Source organism: Rhyacophila brunnea, unplaced genomic scaffold, assembly GCF_057557595.1.
Source record: "Rhyacophila brunnea isolate RB1 unplaced genomic scaffold, BYU_Rbru_1.0 scaffold_7, whole genome shotgun sequence".
NCBI classification, from domain to species: Eukaryota; Metazoa; Arthropoda; class Insecta; order Trichoptera; family Rhyacophilidae; genus Rhyacophila; species Rhyacophila brunnea.
In genome coordinates, this window is record NW_028233339.1 from 20,837,175 (window position 1) to 20,862,395 (window position 25,221).

The 25,221-nt window shown below is 32.3% G+C and overlaps 3 protein-coding genes across 6 annotated transcripts in view; 2 read left to right on the plus strand and 1 right to left on the minus strand.

Annotated features, from left to right (window-relative positions):
- The window catches only part of Nup154 (nuclear pore complex protein Nup154), a 41,307-nt gene extending 38,960 nt beyond the window's left edge, over positions 1 to 2,347 (plus strand). The window contains exons 21-23 of one of the 2 annotated variants that reach the window (XM_085957782.1): positions 598 to 718; positions 1,279 to 1,546; positions 2,122 to 2,347. In XM_085957782.1, coding sequence (XP_085813908.1) covers positions 598 to 718; positions 1,279 to 1,531 — 374 coding nt within the window. In that variant the 3' untranslated portion in view covers positions 1,532 to 1,546; positions 2,122 to 2,347. Of the gene's footprint in view, positions 1 to 597; positions 719 to 1,278 lie in introns of both variants that reach the window. The other variant, XM_085957781.1, reaches the window with a different exon arrangement.
- Positions 2,348 to 4,147: 1,800 nt separating this feature from the next.
- Positions 4,148 to 9,571, minus strand: LOC147064612 (lys-63-specific deubiquitinase BRCC36-like). The gene is made up of 6 exons (XM_085957645.1): positions 9,394 to 9,571; positions 8,298 to 8,508; positions 7,359 to 7,456; positions 6,590 to 6,700; positions 6,328 to 6,471; positions 4,148 to 4,794 (listed from the first exon to the last, which is right to left on the minus strand). Exons 1-6 carry the CDS (start codon positions 9,493 to 9,495, stop codon positions 4,672 to 4,674), a joined length of 789 nt encoding a protein of 262 aa, XP_085813771.1. The 5' UTR covers positions 9,496 to 9,571; the 3' UTR covers positions 4,148 to 4,671.
- A 3,333-nt stretch (positions 9,572 to 12,904) lies between these two features.
- The window catches only part of mrj (DnaJ heat shock protein family (Hsp40) member B6 mrj), a 246,181-nt gene continuing 233,864 nt past the window's right edge, over positions 12,905 to 25,221 (plus strand). For all 3 annotated transcript variants that reach the window (XM_085957787.1, XM_085957792.1, XM_085957789.1), the window contains exon 1: positions 12,905 to 12,999. The gene's annotated coding sequence lies outside the window, so the exon portion shown is untranslated. The remainder of the gene's footprint in view (positions 13,000 to 25,221) is intronic.

The window sequence follows — 25,221 nt, forward strand, 5'->3', positions numbered from 1 at the left end:
CTTCGATTTTTAATACCATTTCACGTGTAGTGACGTCACTTGGGCTTTCATCAACGGTCATCATCTTCTAACGACTCTATACCTTGTTTAAATAAACGTGACCATTTGTAAATCATGATTTTACCACAATAAAGAGTCTCATAAACCAATTTCATTTCACTTTAGATGGTTTCCACACTTTTTCCCTGTTTTGTGAGGAATTTAATTATTGAATATTTGACATTTTTAAAATTATCATAGACTTGCATTTGTTCTTTTGTATATTGGAAACGATTTAATAGAACAAGCAACTTGGAATTGCACAAGTATACCTAAAAAGGATTACCTAATAGAAAAAAAAATTTAACCTCGATACTTACTACTTTCATCACCATTCCGCGAACTTAGGTAACTCCCCTCTTATGTATGTAATTGCGTTTTAATTTACTACTATCATTGTATCCAAGCAATTATTGTTAAAAATGTTGATGTTTAGTTTGTTTCTCCGGCAAACAGTGGACTAAGTCATTTTTTTATAATCAATCTGAAATTTAGTGAAGTATCAGTGATAATCACACACATAAATATATTATAATGAAGTTTTGTGATTTTTTCTAGCATTTATATTGAGGCAACTTGAACTTCAGAGCTGTAAATTGAAAGCAGATCCGGGTTTGGTTTCCAAGACACTTCTCGACATCAATGTACCCATGGAGCAGTTGATTGATATTTATACTAGGTAATTAATTGCTTGAAATGATTATTTCCTAAGGTATTTTGTGAAATAATTTAATTTTAGTCCTTATTTATTTTATAATTAAAATTATGAATCCACACTTTGAGACGTTTCAATATTTTTATTCCAAGTTAATTTTCCTTTCATGGTTTCCATAGTTGGATAACGTTATTTTTTAAATTGATAGTCTTAAAATTAAACAAACAAATTAGACATCCATGCCAAAGGCAAAGGACCAAATCTATATTTTATACGTTGTTTGAAATGGTTTACTAATTTTTATGAAATTACATGCAGTCAACCCTTAACCTGATCAATATTATTTTTTATGTTATAACTATACTTAACAATGTTGCTAAGCCAAAAGGGTGTTAGGATGTTATGATGAAAGTAAGTTATTCATGGAGTTAGATCACGTCATCTTCAGCGTCCCAAAAGTACATCCGCAGGTTGAGTTTTGTAATGAAATTAGATGGCATGGTATAAATATTGGTAGCTAGGTTTGACTGCACATATTGTTGGCATTTTTATCTCAACAGTAATTCCTTTTATTGTTCTTTCAGACTGATAGGATTGAATGAACGCGTATGGCTCTCGGAGGGCAACGAATTGCATCTCATAGAAGCGGCTGCCATCCTCATGGATCAATTCGCCAGCAATGCTGTACCGCTGAGCGCTCACCTCCGTAGAAAAGTTTTGATCAAATGCCAAGATTTGGTGTCCAGTTCACTTAATTCTCTTTATACTAAGCCAGACACAGACGATTTGATAAAAGTTTTAAAAGGAATGCAAACAAAACTTGAACGAATGGAATAAGCAATTATTTTAAATGCCGATAATATTTTTATTATATGAGGCGTCTAATTACAAAAAGCGACAAGTCCACAATTCAATATTTTCGGGAAACAACTTTTTATGTTTCAAGCTTCAATTATTTCTTTTAACGTGAGATTATTTTTTCCGTTGTATTCTATGTCAAAATTAGAACCAAATGGCAATTTGTTTCAGGCGATAAACTCTTAAATGTAATAAATATAGGCAAAATAAAATTGGACGTAGCGCTATTTGTATCTCACTTTTTAATTTACTCCGCATAAGGCACATATTTCCGTGGCACTGTCATGAGTTTACCAGATGCGCCAGCATGGGAGACGCCCTTTTCAATATTGAACGTTCCCTTATTGGTTGACTTAAACACGCGCGAAATCAACCAAGCTTTAAATAATATGAAACACGGGCTTGGCTCTTTTTGTAATAAATCGAGACTTAAAATATTTTTTTCGTAGGGTTATGTCGCGTTTTGAAATTTATAGACCAATACATATTGTGTAAAATTATACAAAGAATACGAGCGTATTTTTTTCTCGATTTTGACCAAATGTGGACTTATCGCTTTTTGGAATTAGACGCCTCATATATGTATTACATTTGGCTTTATTAACCAGATATATTTTTCTTATCAATTATTATTAAGTTATGATTATTTAAATTTTGACTGTTTTTTATTACTTTATTATTTTTATAATTATTTTTTCAATTGTTCGTAAATAGTTTTTTTAATGTAATAATTTTCCTTTTCATTGTAAATAAACAACATAAATGTTTGAAAAAAACAGTGATTTTCTACCATGAAACATCTTTGTTTTATTTGTACATCCTAACACCAAATATACCCTTCCCTATAAAAATGTTCATATCGAAAATCTTATGTAAAATCACAACACCCCGCCCCAAAAATTTACCACCCTGCCCACAAATGAATATTTCAAATGCTTGGCAAAAATAAGTAAACACACCCCCGAAGTTCGAAACAAAAAAACTTCCTGCATCTTCCCAAGGCCAAAGCCGCCTCGGCCCCGAGCGACAAACAATTATTTTACTGTGAGTCTGCTGAGACATGACAAAATCTAAGAACTTTCAACTTCCACCCCTTGGCCCCTTTCTCGTGTCTTACCCACCCCATTCAAATAATATGTTAAGTTTAGGAATATTTTAAAAGGAGTTGAAAAATCGCCCCTGAACAGCCTGTTTGAAAAATATGAAACTTCCGACAATGTTGATTCAATTTAGAATGATAGATTTGGATGTTTCTGCAGCTGTTTTCTTCAGAGAATAACAAAATTTAAACTGTTCTTTCCCTATTGCAGACATGCACACAGTTGATGTCGAATATGACTTCACTTCCAAACGGTCAATCACCAATCCTTTCAGGAAACCCAAATAAAGTTGTCGCATCAAAGGACATATTATTTTCAATTTGTAGGGTGCAGCAAAAGAATCTTTATTCACAAAGGCAATAACAAAACATACATTTTACTTCTAGAATATTTTCTTTTAATGGCGATTTTTGAAAAATTCACTTTTATTAGTAATCATATGTTTTAAACTGTACCCTTTTCTTATAATCATACGAAGCTGGTGATCAAAAACAAGTCCAGATAACCGAATTTTACTTTACAATTTGTGATTTGGGGTACATAGTATGTAAGTAGAAATAAATATCTGTTACAAATAAAATTAACTGTATTTAATGTATTGTTGTATAACAAAAAAAACATTAACCCATTTTCATTTGAGTAATGAGTAACTAAATAATAAGCATTTTATCAATTTACATACAAACATTTTCATAATATTACCAGCTTTACCCAAAACAATTCATAGTGTAATCACAGAACAACAGTGCTTATAATATTATGGTAGCATTAAAGTTGTATGTGGTAAATGTGAAGTCTTCCTTGAGAATAATAAATTATTGTGAAAATAACCAAATTCATAACTGTACTACATATAACCATCATTTCATGGCTGTGATATCCGTGTAATGGATGAAACCAGGAGTCAGGGTCAGGGCATAGATTTGTGGTTATATGAAAATCATACATATTACATTTCGCCGCATCACATTTCAACATGAACTGTCTTTCCGGAAAGAAAAGACAGTATAGCACTGAGTTAAACAAATGAAGACAATGATCCAATTTTATTAGTTTCAATAAGAGCAAAATTAATGTTACTATATTGATTGGTATCAAATACCTGATAATAATGCTACCAAAATTATCATTATACAAGAAATGAAAATATAAATACATAATATTAAATTTTACAGGAATATTATTAATATTTTCATTTCTTGTAAAATGGAATTCTATCAAGTAAATGCTAACTCAATTAATTATTATCATTATAGGTACGACATGACACTTATTACCACTTAGCAGAATTTTCTATAATTATATAATATGATAGCGTTTCAAATTTACTTTTACTTTACTTACCAACGTATTTTCTTGTGGGAAGCTCTGTATTATAGTGGTTTTTATTACATATTTTTAAGTGTTTTATTTAGACTTAAATTTGATCTCAATACAATACGGCCATCTATTTCTGAAGGTGAACTGCGATACGGCCAACTGCGTTGGGGGGGGGTTTCAGTTCCTCTTAAGACGTCTACAGCCATGAGATAGTGGCCTAGTATAGTATATAATATAGTGAGTGCTGCCTACATAGGTCTGGTCTATTCAATAACATTTCTACAAATTTAAATGTATTCCTCAAAATTTCTTTCTAAACTTGATAATGCACATGCTTTTAAGTACTTTTACATTGGATTTTTTTCTGATAACATTTAGCAAGTAAAGAGGAATAAAAAAAATTACAATTATTTATACAATCTCGTCAAAAGTGAATATGAGGAAAAGCGATGGTTTACCTAAACAGATGGGTCAGTCTTTAAAATATTCTCTTTTCTCTATGCAAACATTTGAGTCCAGTGATAAATTTCCTAGATTGAATTTAATTAGACCTGTTGAACTAATACAAACCGTCAACACAGCAGTGACTTGACATCAAATGGCAACTGCAATAATCATATTTAAGTACCCATGTTCTACTTATCCACACATGGATTCCACAATTAAAAAAAAATATATGTCAGCATTCGAGAACTTAATTTATAAAAGGCCACATTCTTCCATCTTCCCCATTAGGTATTTATGGTGTTGGCGTAAAGCTTGCAGTCGAATTTTACTTAATTTGTTTCTAGCAGTTAACACTTCTATCATAGGACGAGTCATCTGAAGAAAAAATCAAAATTACATTATTATATACCTAACAAGAGAAAACACACATGTATATTCTGGGATGAATTAGTATTGGTGAATATATTATGATCGTCACATTATGCATGGTGGAAAATGGTAATGTCAGACACCCAAACTCTCAATAACCAACAAGAATCAATATTGCCGTAAATCTATAATATATTCTGATATTAGATGTGTTTAGAAACAAATTCGTTACAGGGTGACTGTATTAGATAATAGCAAGGATTCTTACCAACCAGTATAAAATATTAGATTTTAAACATATATAAAAAAATTGAACTGCATTTTAAATATTTTTCTAATTTTCCGTTTGTGACATCTATTGATTGAATCTTTAGTCCAATATTTAGTAAAACAGTTCACTGCATAGAATAAGTTGAATTATTTATGTTTCCGTGATGAAATACACTTTATAAATAAATGCCATCAAGGTTGTTGACATTGTTGTTTTTATTTATTAAAACGCAATTTTTTTTTATATAGTACTTATTCCACTAAATTAATATATATAATTAAGTGGAATAATTACTATATAACAAAAAAAAATGCATTTTAATAAATAAAAACAACAATACAATGCAGTTCCACCATGAATTGACAGTTAACAAAATAAAAGAAAAAAAAGTTATTGACCTTATTTTATCAGCGTTAACATCTCGTCGCTGTAGGATTGGTTTTCCGAATAGACCAAATGTTCAGGAGACGAAAAACAAATTTCATAATCCTATATTTAAATACATGGAGATATTTAAATTGTTATTTGTACAGCATATGAATGATGTATTCATTACCATTACAAAGTAATTTAAAGAAAGGGATGGTTCTAGTCCAATTAGATACAAAAAAACATTCTGCATTAAAAGGTCGATTTCGACAAAAACGGATATTCGGGAAACCAATCCTATAGCGACGATCTGTTAAAATACTTACAAACCTTGGAAGCGATTTTAGATACAGGATTAATACAAGGAACAGTTTTATTACAAACTATCAATTGTATCAAAACAAAAAATCGTAATTTCCGAAACATCGGAATACATTTGCAAATTTACACTTATTGCTAGAAATGCGAAAAGTATGGTATTTGACAATAATTTTCAGACATTTCATGGGTTATATGAAAATAGAATACGCTTTATAATAATTTTTTTAAATCTTTAAGAAGTACCTAATTGGTTTTTTATTTAGCACTAAACTCAAAATTCTGACGAAAAATAAACGCCTGATGCATAATATATTGTATGACATGAAAAATAAGACTTTTCATATTGAAGGCTCCGTTTATGCTTTGGTGCAACGTTTTGCTGTATGTATTACATCATTCGCATGGTTCAAGACACCATGAGGATTACAGTGATTTTCACTTGGTCAGACCGTCCGGTAACAATCTCCCTCAATTGTTCTGCCAACAGTGAGCCTCTAAATTGACATATCCGAAGCCATTATTCTCTGAAGACATATTTATTTTCTCCAAAAGAATATAATGAGTAAATACACTGTTACCTTTTCAGCTATGTGTCCTAATGCTATAGTCTTCACGGCGGCATTGTGTTGTTCAGTTAAAAAGTCTCCAATATTTCCTGACGTCTCATTGTAAAATGTTTCATATTCCTCTTCATTTAATATCTCAGGCAGCTGTATCAAAGTCTGCAATCACAATGATAATCCATTATTGCATGATACATAAGTGTAATATAATTGATAAGCAAGATGATTCTTTATGTCAAAATATGATTTTAGACTCCAGTTTAGAAGTAAAAAATACCTCTAAACATGTTGGTAGCAGAGATATATCGGAAGAAACAATTTCCAGCGGGATTTCTCGTCTCGATTGTGCTGAAGTATTTTCCGCCGATTGAAAACAAGTCACCTGTACCTGTGAGATAAAAAAGATAGATCTTTAATAAGTATTAAGACAGTACATATTATGAAAATCGATTCCCGAAAATTCAGAATATCTTGTGCGTTCTGTACATCCAAAGAAATATATTTGGAGCAGTATTATTCTCTTTGAACAGCGGCGACAAACATGTGGTATCCCATCTGTGGCAAAGAAAAATTTGTTGGCATGCAAACTATACAGTATACACAATATACAATCAATTATTTTAACATATTTTGGCAATATAAATTGAAGAAATCGGTTAATTTAATAAATTATGTTGTAAGTCATTCAAATACTACAACGTTGAAACATGCAAATATGTTTGCTGTAAATTTACTATAATACTATTAAAATTTGAAATACATGGATAAATGTAGGAAACATGGTTAGTGTCGACATGGGAAAAATAAAATCAGAATACCTATTCATAATTTGGAACTGCCTGAGAAACATACATTATAAGAAAAATCGGGACCAAATGGGACTCGGATCTACATCTAGCCATCGCATTCCAGATATAAGCTTTACTAATTAAACTGGTAACCCAAGCTTAATTCACCCGGAATGCAATGGATGTGAATGTTCGATTCTTAAATGTCATATTCGGTCTTGAATAAAAAAAAAATTACTTAGTATTGATAAAACTTACTTCGTGAGCTTTTGAATTTTGATCTGTTAAGAAAACGGCAAAAATTAGGCCAACAAAACTTGGATCCATTCTTTGGTACATCGCTTGCGTGCTGAGGTCTGGAATTTAAATGGTAAATGGTTATATTTCAATCAATATTTTAGATATTATATTTCGTCGATAGATATTATAGTCGGAATGCAACCATTAATGAGTTTCGCAATGTAATCTCAAATAGCATTATTTCATACGCAAAATAAAATAGTCACTAATTTTTAAATCCTAATCACTTTTCTTCAAAGAACATTAAATATTTCGATGGATCATGTGTTGCGTATGCCTCCAATAGACAAATGCGTGTACACAACCTATGACCATCTACGTCCAAAACCGCCCTGCACTGGACACCTAATTCTCAACGTCTAGTAAATGTGTGTGTGACCAAAGTAAAAAATGTAATGCATTTTCCCAAAATCACTTCGGAATTGGACTGATCAATAATGTCTCTTGCATTTTACGCCCAGTTTACTGAATACAAGAATACATATTTAAGTTTGTAATTTTATCCCAAGTTGAAAATAAAGTGACATAATTTTCTATATTCGCGTGATTCCAAATAATTGTGTGTAACATAGTATTGATGACAAGTGCTCTGGTCTCAGGAAAAAGTATTGATACCTGGTATCGGTTATCGTATCGGAAGAAAAGTGTCAATGCCGGAGTATCAAAGTATCAATAAATGGCAAGTATCAGTATCAAATTTAATGATGCTTGGCTGCGAAAGATTTTTTTCTGCAAAAATAGCAAAATATCGGTATCGAAAGGATGTATTGATACTTTTTTGACGGCCCTGCGCACCCTGATTGAACTACACCACTGTGTCATATATTATTTATGTATAGTCCTCTTTATATTAAGCAGATATTATATTATAACTTGTGTTTCAATTGAAGAACTTACCGACATGAGAAGGCCAAACAGTGATATGAGGATGTGAATGATACCATCCGACGACCCTGAGAGGTTTCCTAATTTCCGCTTGAAGTTTCTCTGCATGTAGTGTTGCCTGAACTAATTGTTCTTCGGAAATTTCTACTCTATCAGGTTTCTTATCAGATCTTCGTAAGATTATAGAAGATGATATTGATACTTCTGTTGACATTTCATTAACCTATGAAAAGACATGATAAATTAAGTAATAGTTTATATATTTATATTTTGCTAAAAATTCAAACCACAAAATTTGAAACAAAAAAAAAATAAAACAAAAAAAGTGAAACATAAATTTATTGTAGAGTCGGCCATGGACCTGAATGGTTTGTAGCGTGCCAGTTTAAGTCAAGTAAGTTGGGGAAACTTTTTAATCTTTCTTATTTCTCCAAAGTGTGGCTCTAGTTATTTTCATACAAATATTAGGTACAATTACAGATCAATAATTCCACACCACATAAAGGTGTCACTAGTTTACCCATGTTGTAATTTCATCACTTATGTATGAAATAATAAATCAATTAGCACTATTCATGACAAATTGATTGTCTTAGGTATAATAAATTCTCGTGGCAACTCAAGGTAAATGTTAAATAATAGTTTCGTATCGAGTCTTCGCTACTGTTGAAAAATCATAACTATTTGGTTGTTGTTGGTGTATTGGATCTAATTGTTGTGTGTTGTCTGTAATAATTTTTACTTGGAACATTTGTCATTGAAGGCCCATCGTTCCATCCCCATTTCTGATACTGATTTTGGTGTATTGAGGAAAGTTGTCGTAATTCAAAGTCAGATTTTCTTCAGATTAAAAGACTCGATATAAACAACCACTGACTGACAGCTTATTGCCTAACTTACCTATTTAAAACTTATGGACGATGGTTCATATTTAAATAAGAGCTACTAATTTTACACAATTAAGTAGGTACGAATTCTGAAGACAAACCCATAGGACGAGATAGAGAGAAGTAGATTTCTTAGCCACTGTTATATTAACAATGTAAAGTGGTGCAAAAAATGGTGCAATAATCAAATCGAGAAAAATAATGACTAATAAGTTTTTAACCTCCCCGATTAGCAATCCCATGATTTCTTCCTTTTCCGTAGAAAGAGCATGCTGCATACAAACTGTGAAGACATCACTAGAAAGAAGAACCTTTTCTAACATTGTAAATCGACAATAAATAAAAAATAATAAACAGAATTTAAAACTATGTCATTAACGTCATCCACACCCATAGACACACAAATATTAAAGGTCAAAGTTTCGCATAGACAATAATAATATCAACTACTCAACATTGACAGAAAAATAAAGGCAAATATTCGGCACTTCGTTTGTCGTTAAAACAATGTCTTTGTACTTCATCTAACTAGGTACATACAATCCACGATAATAATATTATTATCATTTATTTTATTTTACAAGGAAAGGATATAGTGTGTTATTATAGCTAGTGCTAGCATCTTCTTTGTAATGAAGGTATTAAAATAATAATTCGTGGGTCGGGATGTGTAGTCAGGTAAGTCACAAAACAGCAAAAATGAGATATGAATGCCACTACACTAAAAAAAAAAAAATCTTTCGTTCTGTGTAGTCAGATAAGTCGTACGTCTCACCATTAGCGAGATGCATTTTCAGTCAAAACATATTTTTTATTTTACGGGGTGTGTACACAGTTAAGTCACATGAGTAGTCAGATAAGTCAACGTTTTGTGTGACTTACCTTACTACTCATGTGGGTCTATTCTATACTTATCGAACACTAAATTGATAAATAGTATCAAACTTAGGGTAGGTTTGTATCAAAATATTAGCACTTATTGTAACAATTACACGAAGCCGGTTTTTATTGTTGCAATAAGTGCGATATTTTAACAGCAGCAAGATAGGTGCTGTTAAAATATAGCACTTATTGCAACAATAAAAACCGGCTTCGTGTAATTGTTACAATAAGTGCTAATATTTTGATACAAACCTACCCTAAGTTTGATAGTATTTTTCACTTTATCACTTTAGCGGTCGATAAGCATATATTTTAACAGCACCTATCTTGCTGCTGTTAAAATATCGCACTTATTGCAACAATAAAAACCGGCTTCGTGTAATTGTTACAATAAGTGCTAATATTTTGATACAAACCTACCCTAAGTTTGATACTATTTATCAATTTAGTGTTCGATAAGTATAGAATAGACCCACAGAAATGATAAAGAAGTTGCACGAATTACTGGCAAAAGTTACAATGTAGGTACCTATAATGAAAGTTATGAATATGGAAAAAAGTCGTATCAGACAAAGCGAACCAGGAAAACATCATTTTCGCCAAGTAGCAGTTCAATATTACTTGACTGTTGTACTGTTACGGAAACCAATTTGTAAAGGTTGTACATTAAAAACATTAAGTGAAAGTCACAATTTTTTTGAACATGTTTTGAAAAAAAAACGTGCGACTGCTTCCGGTATACTCATTCAAGAAGATGCAAGAGGAAAAATATCCCTAAAAACAAAGATAGCGAACAAGATAGGCAAATAGCAAAGACACATATGTGACTGTCAGAAAATACTTACCGCCACATTTGACAATAACTGTGATGTATTCTCAATATTTGAAGAGTATTAGCTGTAATCCCATCAATATTCGTTTATACGCAGAAATATTCCATGGCATGAACTTAACATTCAAACGGCTAAATAAGGATACTTGCCAAAAATGCGATAAACTTATGCACATATATACAAATTAAGAATTCCACCGATGATAAAGAAAGAAATAAAAATCGTGAGGAATTGAAAGAGCATCGTATCATGACGAAGCTGACTTTGCATATTCAGCTAAGAGTTGTGATAAAGAGTACTTGCAAGATTCCTCTTGCCAAATTGTAACATTTGACATGCAGCAATGTATGCCCACACCAGTTGTTGAAAGTTCCCTGGCTTTTTACAAACGACATTTTGACAGTGCATGATTGTGATAATAACCAGGGATATTGCTTTGTATGCCATGAGCTCTTGCTAATAGAGAAGCTAACGATATCGCTGCATGCCTGTTCAAATACTTAACCAAGGGGATACATGATAATATTAAGCATGTGATCATGTATTCCGATAGATGTGCGGGTCAAAACAAAAATAGCCACGTAGCTGTAATGTGCATGATAGCAGTGAAACATTCTGAGACTTGAAACAAAATTGATTAAACAATTTTAGTCCCTGGCCACACACATATGGAGTGCGATAGTGACCATCGTATAATTGAGAAGAAAAAAAAGACATTTGGTGGAACGATCGAACATCCTCATGATTGGGCCAAATCAATATGCGAGACTGCAAAGAAAAATCCTTTTCAAGTCACTGAAATAACTCGTGCAGATTGTTTTAACTACTCGTATCGTATAGACACATATGGGAATAAGTTTGTTTGGAGAGATGTTAAGTGGCTTTAATTCAACAAACACGAACCGGGAATAGTGAAATTTAAAAGAACTCTCGACGAGACGACTGCATTTTAACAAATTTCATATATAAGACGAGACAAGACGAAAGATTTGATAGACTTACTTCCATACATTTCACCTTATTATAGAGAATTTTATGAGTCACTTGAGACATCTGAGACAGTCAGGGATATTTAACCTGATACAATTGAAGAAATCCGTACTGAAGTTTAATGATAACGATGAACCTTTATAATATTCAGGTGTGTGTGCCTTTTCACTACTTAAATAACATTAAAGTAAAAATAAGTTATAAAAATTCTAATTTTAAATTTATATAATATTTTGTTCAATAAACCAATAAGATTTATGTATAAAATGTGTGTTTTATTGCTAATATTAGTCGGAAAAAATAATAATATTACTTTGTGTGTGTAAGGTAAGTCAATCATTTTTTGTGCAAATCCAGATAAGTGAATTCCCTTTTTTTTAACCAATTAAATTTTAATGAAACAAAATAGTTAGAATACTTCTAGGACATATAATTGAAAGCCAATTACATGTACTTTGATTTGTTACTCATAAAAAAACATAACTATAATTAGGGGAATGTGGGGAATTTTTTGAAGTTTGTTTTTGCTATATCTCAAAATGACAATTTGTGACTTATCTGACTTCTCATCCCGACCCACGAATTATTCAACTACCTAGGTAGAATAATATGTAGTTTGGTTCTTTCATAGGTATATGACTAGGTATATTATAATAATTATTATGTCACATTTCAATTTCAAAAATCTATAATATTTTTTTATATTCACAATAAATAAATAACCACATTACTGGAAAAGTATAATAAACTATATTTCAATTATTTTAAATGAAGATTTATTTTAAATTGTCACATTTGATAAAAATGGGTCTGAATTTACGAATTTAGCGAGTTATAGTAATTTTAGTTGTATGTTTGAAATTATGATTTTATCTCATTCAGAAATTACAATATTTGGAATGAAGAGGCAGAAAGTCACCAGAATTCACAATATTTTTATTTCAATACTCTGTTTGTAAGTCCGTTGCAGGTTCCATAAAATCAATAATACAAAAATGTTCTGTAAGTTGGTACGACATACGAAACTGACAACATTATAAAGTGAGTTGTGGGTTTGCTGTGTTTTGAGTGATTGTGATTCAAAAATTTGAAATATAAAGGATTTACACACCTAATTTGTTGGTGAGAATTGTTATTATTGTACATTATTAGTAATACAATCTTATGTAGTTTATTGCAAATCATCATATTTTGACCGTTTGTTTAAAATCGACATGCTAATTCCTAACTGACATGCGGCTCGGAGTATATTACAACCTCGGTGTTATCTAGCAAATAACGATGCACTTATCCATGAAATACTTGAATAAATGACAGCACATGCCGAAATCTTATACTTGTTATTGAAGTATCAAATGTACACAAATATATTAATTGTAAAATCCCACATTTACAATTGAACAGGTGAGCAGGTAAGTAGGTACTAAACTTACTTACTTACATCATTGCTTCATTCATTGTAAATAATAATAATGCAACAGTTACGTATCTTAGGTAACATTTAGTAATATTAATATTATATTTTCGTTATGAAAGCTGCACTTATTTAATATTTCACCCAATTCAATCATAATATTCAATTAAAAAAATAGTGAGGGTAAAATTAGAGGGATATTGAGATCTACCTAACTAGTTTCTAGTTTGTGGTCGTCAAATTCACTCTTATTGTAGATTTCTGTCTTTATACATAGTAAAGTTTATAGTAAGTATCTAAAACTTAAGTAGGTACAAATAAAATATCAGATGGCAATGATGGCATGTTAATATAATATATTGATATAAGTAAGCAGTGGCGGCCGGTGGTCTTCAGAATAGCATTTTCTGGTAGTGCGCAATGGTTTACCTTCTATAAAGAGAAGATCTCCTTCTTTCACCCTGTCACAACCCAGCATTGGGGCATAGGGCAAGCACAAGTTCGCGCCACTTCCCTCGGTCCATCGCCAACTCTTGCGCCTCCCGCCATGTCAGACCTGCAGCACGTAGGTCGTTTTTGTGGCACCACTGCAGGGTGAGGGAGGGCCGGCCATGGCGACGGAACCCTTAAGGCTGTGTCATAAGGGTACGAAGTGTCACATTCTTTGGCGGCGTCCGGAACACGTGTCCTAGCCACGTAAGGTCGTATGCGTCTTTTCATGATTACCCCAATCACCGAAGGCTGCCGTGTTCTCTTACCGACTTATCAGAAGATAAATTAAATAATATGTCTTTGTTTATTTATACTATTTCTCAAAAAAGTTTTTGAACAGCGAGAATGATTTAATATCAATAAAGAAATATAAATGTCATAGTTTATGGCTTTACGCTCCGAGCGAACAATGCGTCAGCCAAATAAATAACCGGCTGATGTTTTTTTTAAATTATTTTGAATGTATTTGAGTGGTTTAGAAATAAACGCGGCAGTTTGTATTTTCGTAAAATGTTGGCGATTCATTAAAAACGTTAAGTGTAAAATTGTTAAAAATTAACCCGCCAACATTTTTATACAACAGAAACTGGCGTTTTTGTTTCTATAGTCCTTCGTTTCGTGCGCCGATCTAAAAGTGTGTAAAAAATTCTACACAAAACGCCACAGGAACATTCGACCACCGTTTAAGCAGTATACAATGACCTCACTGTAATCCTGTGCAAACTGAAAATCTATTTGGACGCAATCGCTTTGCGCTCATGTACGGAGTATTGTTCATAATACTATTACATGTTCTACTTCGCGAAGTGAGTGATACATATATGAATAACAATGAAAAGTTGAGCGATGTCTTCAAAAATGCAGGCACTGCGTAGCAATTGCGTGGTATTAGGGGAGCCGCCGCTGTAAGTAAGTACCTAGTGAATTAAACTCATCATATAGCTATAGATAATATTATGTTGGTCTACAGTGGTTATACATTATTTCTAAAAATGAATTAATGATGATGCTTTAATAATCAATAATCTATATGTAGATAAGTCAACCACATCGATACAGAGGAATGGGTATTATAATATAAGGGCTTTGTTTGATATAAACCTTTGTGTAAACATAGTACCTACAATCGTTTTATTGCGGTGAGTCATACAATAATTAAATAATTATAATGTTAACCTATGTTTAACACGTGGCTAACATCCATTTTCCGTGAAAACAAAAAAAAATGTTAATACAATATCCTCTCTGTGGGGACTATTATTATGATCTTCTTAGGATCGGACATAATTTACAAAAATAAGATCATGGACGACCCTACTACTGTGTCAACTTTTATTATTTTACTATAATAGAAATTGTCAGTAATGACAATACAGGGTTAAAATGTTAAAAGATTTATGGATTATTGTTATTGTGCTTATTATAAGCGATGTACAAATGGTAGGTAGGTACCTATATATTAATTTTTCATCTTTCATCACAAGTTCTGGACTTCAAATAACTCACATTAAATTCTTTGCTATTTTTTATTTTATTTTCTTTCATTGACACTACTTCAATGTTACATTCTCAGAAAATAATAATTATGTAATGTAAGTAAATAGGTTCTACTAGAAAATGTCTTGTAATACCTACTTATCACTTATCAATGTGCCTTATCGATATGACTTCATATATTATATGCAATAAAACCACAGATTAGTTTAAATAATCAAACACTATTTCATTTTGCGGTAGTGCCTATTAGACACTTCGTACTATTTAAAATGGATTTTATGCTTTATTTAAAAAAATAATATCTTACCATGTCATTTAGTATAGGTTTTTCACTTTGTTATGGAAAAAAACAGTGATTATATTATAAACAAATTTTGATGCTAATGTGTAAGTTATTAATATTAATATGTTAGTGATGATATGCGATTTTATTGATTTCGTCATAATGTTATATTTTTCACTAACTATCCAGCGAAAAAATAAACCAAACAAAACCGTTATTTTGAAAATAATGCATTTATATATATATATAGTATATAGAGAATTTGGAACCTATTAGATGGATTAGAGCGAGATATAGCTTGCCTGCGATTATTATTAGCCAATGCCCATACAGGTCACCTTGAAGTTATAAAAAAAAATGAGACCCTTATTAATCGAGTGGCAATAGTCGTGCATGATTATCAAAATCAAACAGATAAATTGAGTTTTTTACGCCGAATGGCAAATATAAAATTTCTCATAATGTCTTTTTAATAATTTGATTTTTCGTTTATAATTTTTCAATCGGGTGTTAGTTGATTCGTATTCTATAGATAGATATTCTGTTGGCATTGATGATATATTTGTAATGTAATATTATATACACAAGCCCACATAGTCGATTGTCCTATGGGACATAATATAATTCCTCTTATATTTTCGGGGTAATCGTGAACACATTGCTGCACATCACTACTAACTATCTCTGTCTTCCTCTTCGTATCTACTTTTCGTCGTACACAATTATTAAAAATAACATTATCGCATTCCCCAAAAATCTCGCAGATCACGTCGATCACCGTACCGTGATCATCCCTAGCTAGGTATTACATAATTATAAAACTATGACCTACGTCCCAACTCCATAAAGAAAGATAGAGGAAACCGACCAGGCGAACTTTGGCCCATTTTGATATGGCACTACTGTTCATTTTTGTTCATGCCTGTCATTGCTCCACTTGCGATGCCTATTCTGCAATTAATCTCCTTTTTGCAACCCCCGGTGTTTGTAATGCATACCAACCATAGTCACACAGTCCCCTCTAAATGCCGAGCTCGTAATGCCACTGGACGTATGTACTTATGTATAAATGCAGGCAGATTTAAACGGAATATTTAGACAATTTCATGAAACGATCGCATAATAACCGATCGCTACTTGCTTGCTTACCTGTTATCGTTACTTACGCAACAAAAAAAGCAATGAATATTCAATTATTGTATCTTAGCCAGTCATCGTTTTCACTTTTATCTTTTTAAGTTGGCAGTCACGGACGAGTAATCCCGAAAAGTAAGCCGTACCAGACCAGAGATATTGTGATATATTATTTCCAAATCTAAACATAAGCAACTAACTAACTGATGCTATCTCTGAGAATTACCGAGTAAGTATTACAGTATCGTGATTTCGGTGGACCGTTTTGCTGAGTCCAAAACCGACCACTGACACGAATTTTTACATCATCCAGATCGCAATGTCATTTATATTCATGAATTAGAATAGATTTGAAATTTCATAACAATGTTATTCTAATTTAAATGCTATTTAAAATTTTAGGCTTATACAAACTATCGAGAGAAATATTTAGTAGCAATAGCATATTTTATGTTTTTTTTCTCGATTGAATTAGTGAAGCAAAACAATCACAGGACTAATCAGGGAAACTGGATATGATACATATTATTTATTTAAAATACGAACACGTGCCCTATCCTAGCTACACTTTATGTTCTTGAGGTCATAAAAGTCTGCGTCAGCTGTTATGGTTCAGAAGTCGCGATCTGTCACTTCATACTGTGGTTTAGATAAAGCTGACATCAAAGGCAGTTTTCGGGAATCTCACTTTTGGTCTTAAAAACAGAAAAAAATAATACGTCTGCCCTCCCACCATCGCAAGTATACGCAGGTACATTACTATACTTGTGATTGGCAATAGTCTTGTGGGCTGTATGTAGGTATCACTGTATACAATATACATATGTATTTATATTGTATAACGGTGTAATGTAATGCAAAATGTTCATAGGTATTACGCTTCACTTTGGGTATAGTGGTTAACAGTGCGAATGGTGACTTTTGGAAAGAGGTAGGCTGTGGAGATCAGAGAAAAAGAGCACACTTATCAGGTATACTTACGGGAAATAAGAAAATAATACGATATTACACTCGCGTTTGAACTGACAATAATGGCTGTATGATAAATTATTTTTGTCTATTACTGAACTTAGTAACTTAAATAATAAGGTACTGTTCGGTTATACCGGAGGCAGCGGAAAACGCATTTTGAAAATAGCCGATAAACTGAATTATTTGTTAGGTTAACCTAACCAAACCTAACCTAACCTAACCTAACCTAACCCAACCTAACCGAACCTAAACTAACCCAAACTAACAAATAATCCAGTTTATCGGCTATTTTCAAAATGCGTTTTCCGCTGCCTCCGGTATAACCGAACAGTACCAATAATAATAACGAGATACAATTATTTTTAAAAACAATTTATAATTATATCTGATTGAACCCAAAAGAAATATTTTTTTTAAATCATCTTATTTATTTATTATTTGCTTAAAGCGGCAGTCATGGACAATAAACATATCCATACAGAGTTTAGGCTGTTCGCCTATCGCTTATAAACTCCCTACAAATTTCCAGACATGTCTGACGTCACGTAAGTTACGGCCCATATAAAATAGACATGGGAATATTTCTCCATTAATTCGCTAGTTTAGTTGGCGCTTGTCACTTATTTTTTATTCTAAACATAACTAAACTACATAAAATAAATAATTCTAAATTTTACGATAGACTCATTTTTTACACATTTATTTATTTTAATTTTAATTAAATACTTGAAGATCTATATTTTTCTTAGAAGGTAGGCTTGAAATAATCGCCTAGTATGGAGCCTTCGCCACTGGTAGTTAAAGCACAGAGAGAATTAATAGTATTGTGGAAGTGAAGCGTCTTTGTAATGGATACAATGGCATTGTGCTGAGTTTTAAAAATATGCACAGATTTTTCGTCGTTTAACTGTTTAAACTCCCTCCGATGTGACAAAATTTAAATGTTACTGGAGAGACAGAAAACTGCTTGCAAAAATGAGGGTGTTTTGTGTGTTTCTCAATTACTTGATGTGGTAGGTGGCTCGTCATTATCGAGTGTACGAAATAGCTTCGATGTGATGACTCAAATGTATATTGCAGGTATTATGGTTATATGGGGCATATTAAATCGAAGCATTTACCTACATTCTACAACATGGCTTTGATGAGGTCTAATATAACCGATCTGAAAATTATAAAGAAATCTCATTTTGACTAAATGGTCACATCGGAGGTTTTGGCGATATTATTTATACCAATCGTTATATTTATATCAAAATATTATTGTTGAGGGAAATACTTACTTAATATTTTTTTAGTTTTTGAAAATCAATCCAAGTGAAATATTTAGAAGAGGAACGTCTTATTGACGCATTCTTATTTACTATACCTCAGAGTTCAGGAACAATTATCCTGCTACCATACTTAATCTATTACCTGGTCCAAACTCTTTGTAGGTACTTACTTACCTACTTATAATTTATGTTAAATAATATAATTATTATCCCATATTACTTACATACTCCGTTCGAGAATGCAAATTGGTCTTGCAATCTAAGCAGTGTAGCCAACCATACTATAATAATTAAAGTATTGTATTATACCAGCGGTGGCGAAGCTTTTTATGCTTTGGTGCTAAAAACTAAGTAATAATAGGTACTCTGCTGTTAGAAGTGTTTCCTCTCAAATAGTCCGAGTCTGAGGCTTCGGGCAATTCCATTTTGGTTTTCAACACAATTTTTCTATCGCCAGGCTGCTTTTTTCTTCATGTCGATTTTCCTTCCAGGTTCTTGAAATCAGATCGGTTCCCTTTGACATTCAATTGGGATCCAGGACAAGTACTTGTTTATCAGGAAGATCGCACTTACATAATATCATAATATTATACGATTTTTGTATGAGCAGAATTCCGCGCGTGCTATAGGTTCGTTACCGCTTTACACTTTTGTGTTCCCGAATAAAATGTACGGAAGTTAAATAATATACTAATTTTACGCCAATTATATAACAATTAATATGTTCTGTATTTTTGGAAGTATTTGATACACTAAAATAACCGTATATTTTTGAAAAAATATTTAATTTGTACCTACACCTTTTTGATATGTTGATAATGATGATTTTTGATAATGTATTGTAATGGAAGTTGATTAATAGTAGGTAGGTATTTCAGTAATATATATATATATATATTTTCGACCATGTCCGATCCTAATACGATCATGTGGGCCTCCACAGAGTAGAGGTTTGTATTAACAGATGTTGTTTTTACGAGAAATTGATGTCAGCCATTTGCTCAACCTATTAGGTCCATACTCTGACTCATACACAAATTGAAAAAACAATATTGTGTACTTGCCAGACCCAGGATTGCGTTGTATAAATCGGCGTGCTTTGTTTCTCGTCAAACTGCAGTCGAATGGCGTTGACAATCAATGGACGCATCAGAATGCAATTAGGATCTAATGTCGCGCATGCAGCTCGATTCCCGTTAATCGCGTCCACTCCACTCTTTGTCGAATCGAATTAATTAAGCTCTGCTCGCCGTGACTCGTTATTATTAATTAAAGCCACTGAACGGCCACATTGATGGCTTTGTTCTTTTGTGTAAATCCAATGACCTACAAGTTCTTTTGAGGGACAGTGTCCAGCGGCTTTCTTCATTGTTTTGGCCATTTAATTGCATTAATTAACGAGTAACATTTTGATATTGTTTACAGTCGACTGTCAATTAATGATTTCACTCAAGAATTTTTAAATTATAAACAATTTGACAGGAGAACTACGGAGCGATATGTCACACATGTTATCCCTTATACAACAAAATTGCGATAGGTATGCGTGGGGAATAATAATTTTAAAACCGTACTTGTTTTATACCCCGTGTGCATGGATTTACTGCTGATTTGTCGCGGTCATATCAAAAACATGTATTATCCTGTAAATTGCAAGATTGCATACATGAATCAAAAAAGTTCGGATGTTTCTGCAAACTCACTTTGAAACGCGACATTCGAAAATCAGACTTGTTGCGGGATGACTGATGAACATTCGTAAGATTGACGGCTATATCTTGCCACTAAAATAATAATTATTGTCATTGAAAATGAATTATCTCTCTTTTTAGTGAGTATTGGCTCCGCCCACCTCTCACACGGAGAGTGCAGTGTTTTTATTCTAAAACTGGTTTCGTGAATCTTGTGTGAAATCGAATTTAGAAAACTATTGTCACCATTACACCGAAATGAAGACTGCAAAACTCGTTTTACTTTTTTTATTGAGGAGATGCATTCACATGCCGACACTCGTTACATTAGACAGAAAGTAATACGCATATTTAAATTTGAATTAATTAAAACTGACCTTTTACATACATACATAATATACATATTTCGTTTGGTTTGGTCCCGGTTTTTCCCGGGTTTGGTCTTTACACATAGATATTCAAAGTTCATACTAATCAATCACCTGTATTTATTATACTTTATCTTTATAGTACCTACTTATGGTTGGAAACATAACGACTGGGTTGGTAAACCCAATATTTATGGCAAATTGTTATTAAATTCGACTTCCATCAAGTACCCACCCTCAGTCGATGGTTTTAATTTTCAAAATATTTTCATTTTTATCAGTTCATTCAGTCATTTAAGATAAGATCGCTTCGATTCGTTGATGTGTACATATATAAATATACGGCACAGAATCAAAGCAACACAGGGAAGTATTATCATAAACAGCCGTGGAAATATTAATATGAAACTATAAATGGCATGGAAAAATATAATTGAAGATGGCATTCTAAGAAGAATGAATTTAAAAGTGTATTTCCAAGAATTATGACATAATTATGTAAGCAAAACCCGCCTCGATCAAACCGATATTTTATTGGAAGGTTTTGATGAATGGGAATTTACATCTAATTCCCATTAACTATTTATGCATGTAAGTATGCTAAATTTCAGTTTTTATGTAGTTTATAACCAAGTGCCAGTTGAAATGTTGTATCGTGTAATCTGGACAGATTTCAAATTACACAAGAGATAAAAACTGACTAGATTTCGATGGATACAAGTGTCACACGTTTGAATAGGAATTGATCGTATCGTACACCGAAATATTAACCAAGGCTTCCATTGCCATTACAAATTAGCTGATTTGTGGCGTGTTGGGGGCAAGGTCTCTGTCATTATCCATTGTATGCAATTTCAATGCGATTTTTAACATAATCAAACCAGGTCACAGATTGACTTCTCAATGAGTGCCTACTTAATCCACCATCAAATTACATAATAAGTAGGCGTGTGGTCTCTTGTAATAAATTGTAATCATTGCGGGAAACTGAATCTCCGAAAAGCATTTGAACGGTTCACAGGCAGGCATTCACAGCTATTCTGGAGTACTTATTTTAAATGGCATATTGATGAATACGAACAACATTATACCCACGTGCTCGCAGCTATGAGCTCTTCATGAACCGTTTCTTTGTGTCAGGCTTATTAGGTACCGTTAGTGAGGGGTGCTAGACTTATCAATGCGCTCTCCAGAGACAGCCATTTTCATTGATATGCTGTGTATTTTATTTTATTGTTTAACATTGTTTATGTTTTTTTTCTTCTCTCTTCTGAGGGTAATTTTTACTAAACTTTTTAAATTAACTTGCTTGATTATAACTAGTTATTTTAACATTTAAATGTCATGTTGTGAACTCCCTGAATTATACATTATATGGCTTTCCATAGCTACAGATATATGGATAATGTTTTATACCTAAAAAAATTATGTACTTATAATAAAAAAAACATACGCGTTCAAAGATATTCAAGACAACGTTCTATAGTACAAACATATGAAAGTGAAACCAAAATGTATGGAAAAATTTGTTGGATAAATAGCACGTCAAACTGTTGGTAAAAATACCTGTTTGAATGACGTTACATTTTTGAACCCGTTAACGAATTCGTTGAAAATGATCGATTTCCGTATAATATTGTTATCACGGCACAAATTTCTCAGAAAACGTGAGTTTATATTTTGTTGTTTTTTGTGATGTCACAAGTATTTATATATGGATTCCCCTACGGTCTAATTAGCAAATCATTATGATATATTTTAAATTTGATTATTATTGTGAAATTATTTATTTAATAATATATTATGTTCCTTACGCTATGTGGGCATTTACAACGATGAAGTTGTATTCCAATAATGTACGTATGTTTTCATTGCGGTAGTGAAACTAGTCCAATCGGACGATTATTACATACAATAGTCATAAGGTCAATTTAACGATGAGAAATCTATAGTTTTACAATCATGATTTATAGCTATTCAATGATTATTTATTATGGACGATTTCTACAAACTTTTGCGATCCACACACACATTTAAATATCGTATTTTGAAACACGCCGATCTGATTATCCATCTATAGCATTTATCACCGCAATATAATTAGTGAAACATCATTAAATATTTTATTATGTTTTTTTTGTACTCTTAATAATCTCGATAGTAAAGTTTTTTTAATTATTTATACGTAGTTGGTATATTGAGATCTCCAGCGTATACTCCGTTTGGCACTACTTTAAAAACATTTCGTCGTATATGTACTAACAAATTTAATGCCGTTCCGTTTAATTAGTATTCGATTGATTTGATGATAAAATCGTAGATAGACATGCCAGTAGGTCACTGAGACCAAAGCATTCCAGTAGCAGTTAACTTGCATACTACAAGTAACTTGAAGTGTATATATAAAATTATAATATGAATAAAATTGTATGACAATCACTGACGCCACACTGCGGTTAAAAAATAGATTTTTCCCAAGGCCTGAACAAAAACGAACCATAAGTGCGAGTGAGAAAGCATTCGGCACGCTTATATTCTCCACAATATGCGTCAGAGTAAGATATAATTTCTTCGACTGAATTCAATATTCTTTGTACACGTCGCCAGTAAATATTGGTTTGAATGACGTGTTGCTGAAATTTATTGTTTTTGTGTATATATAATATAACTATAAAATTAGTGGTAATTATTTTTAGTTAATTCTGTAGAGAATCTGGTTAACTATGTTGTGTTTAATTTTGGTAGCCGTACTGGGAAGCAACATGATGGTATAACGTTTCAATTGAGGTTCTACTGTGCGTTATATGCAAGAAACACGGCTTCATATAGCTGAACTACACACTCTTTATATTATTACTCTGAGATGTTTCCCAATAATTGTCGTTTGAATCGAATAAAGACGGGTGGATTGTCGTGCGACACCTGGCATTGCTGTATACCAACGCTGTGACACACGACTGAAAACTTCGATGGTAGTGCTAGTTATTGCTCATTATTCGAATGCAATATGGTAAACTATTGGTAGAGTAGAAAATGATGATTAAAATAAATTGTAATAATTTTAACGAAATGCAATTGAAAAATATTATGCAGTGCAATTAGGCAGTCAATAACTCACTATTGAAGTGTACATTGTTATCTTTTTTGTATTAGTAGATAATTTAGTATCTATTTAAGCAGTCAATCGTCGTGACTCCGTTTATCATTTTCTTTCTCGAAGCCATTAAGTACGTTTTTGCAACTCTTACAATCGTAAATGAAAAGTATTAATATTTTCAATAGGTACCTACTTATATTCAGTATTCATTTGGTGGTAATTCATTATTTTTTTATTGAAACCTTCTAACCCCTATATTCAATTTTGTAAGTGGGTACCTATTGACTTTTTCTTGCATTGTAATATATGAAGGCGAAAAAGGTTATATATTTGCAAAAATAAAAAATATGTACAGTTGAGGAAAAAAATAATGGTAGGAATTTCAGTGTTTTGTGGTTATCTTTTTAATCATAGACATTTGCATTACTTATGTAACCATAAAACGCTGAAATTTTGTATGTAAGTGTTTTCGCAAGTGTTTTTCTTCTCTCTTGTAAATTTAGTTTTTGCATATGGAGATAAGCCCCTTTCATAAGATGACTTATGTAGCTTTTTTATAACCTTCCTCCTCCACTCCCCCACACCACCTCGCCACTCGCCCCTAAGTATTGCCCATTGGCAACAGTTTATATTACCATATTATAATCTCGACATCAAATTTTGGTATTTTTTTTTAAACCTAAGTACTTTTATGATGAGAACGAAATACGTCATGCCGTATTAAATACATACTAATATTGTTTGTGTCACAGGCAGCTGGGAATTGTTGATATTTATTTCGGGCGAATGCCACGTTTGAACCAATACAACCCTTTTAAACCAATTGTTTACATAATTTTATCCAACATTTTTATTTTTATACATCGAGCTGTGCATTCAGCTATATCGGGCATTTTAGTTACATTTTGATACCTACTGTCCGCGTATAAATCACCTCGGGCTTTGTAAAAATACGGCAGGTGTAGCGTGAAATTGCACCCTAACGACATCTGTTGGTATAAAAAACGTAAACAGAGAATAGGTATTTTATTCTTTGTTTTTTTTTTCGTTTGGTATGCCCCAAACAACAAAGCTAATCTCCTAGTAGGTATACAAAATAATTATTATTCTTTTGTTCATCGA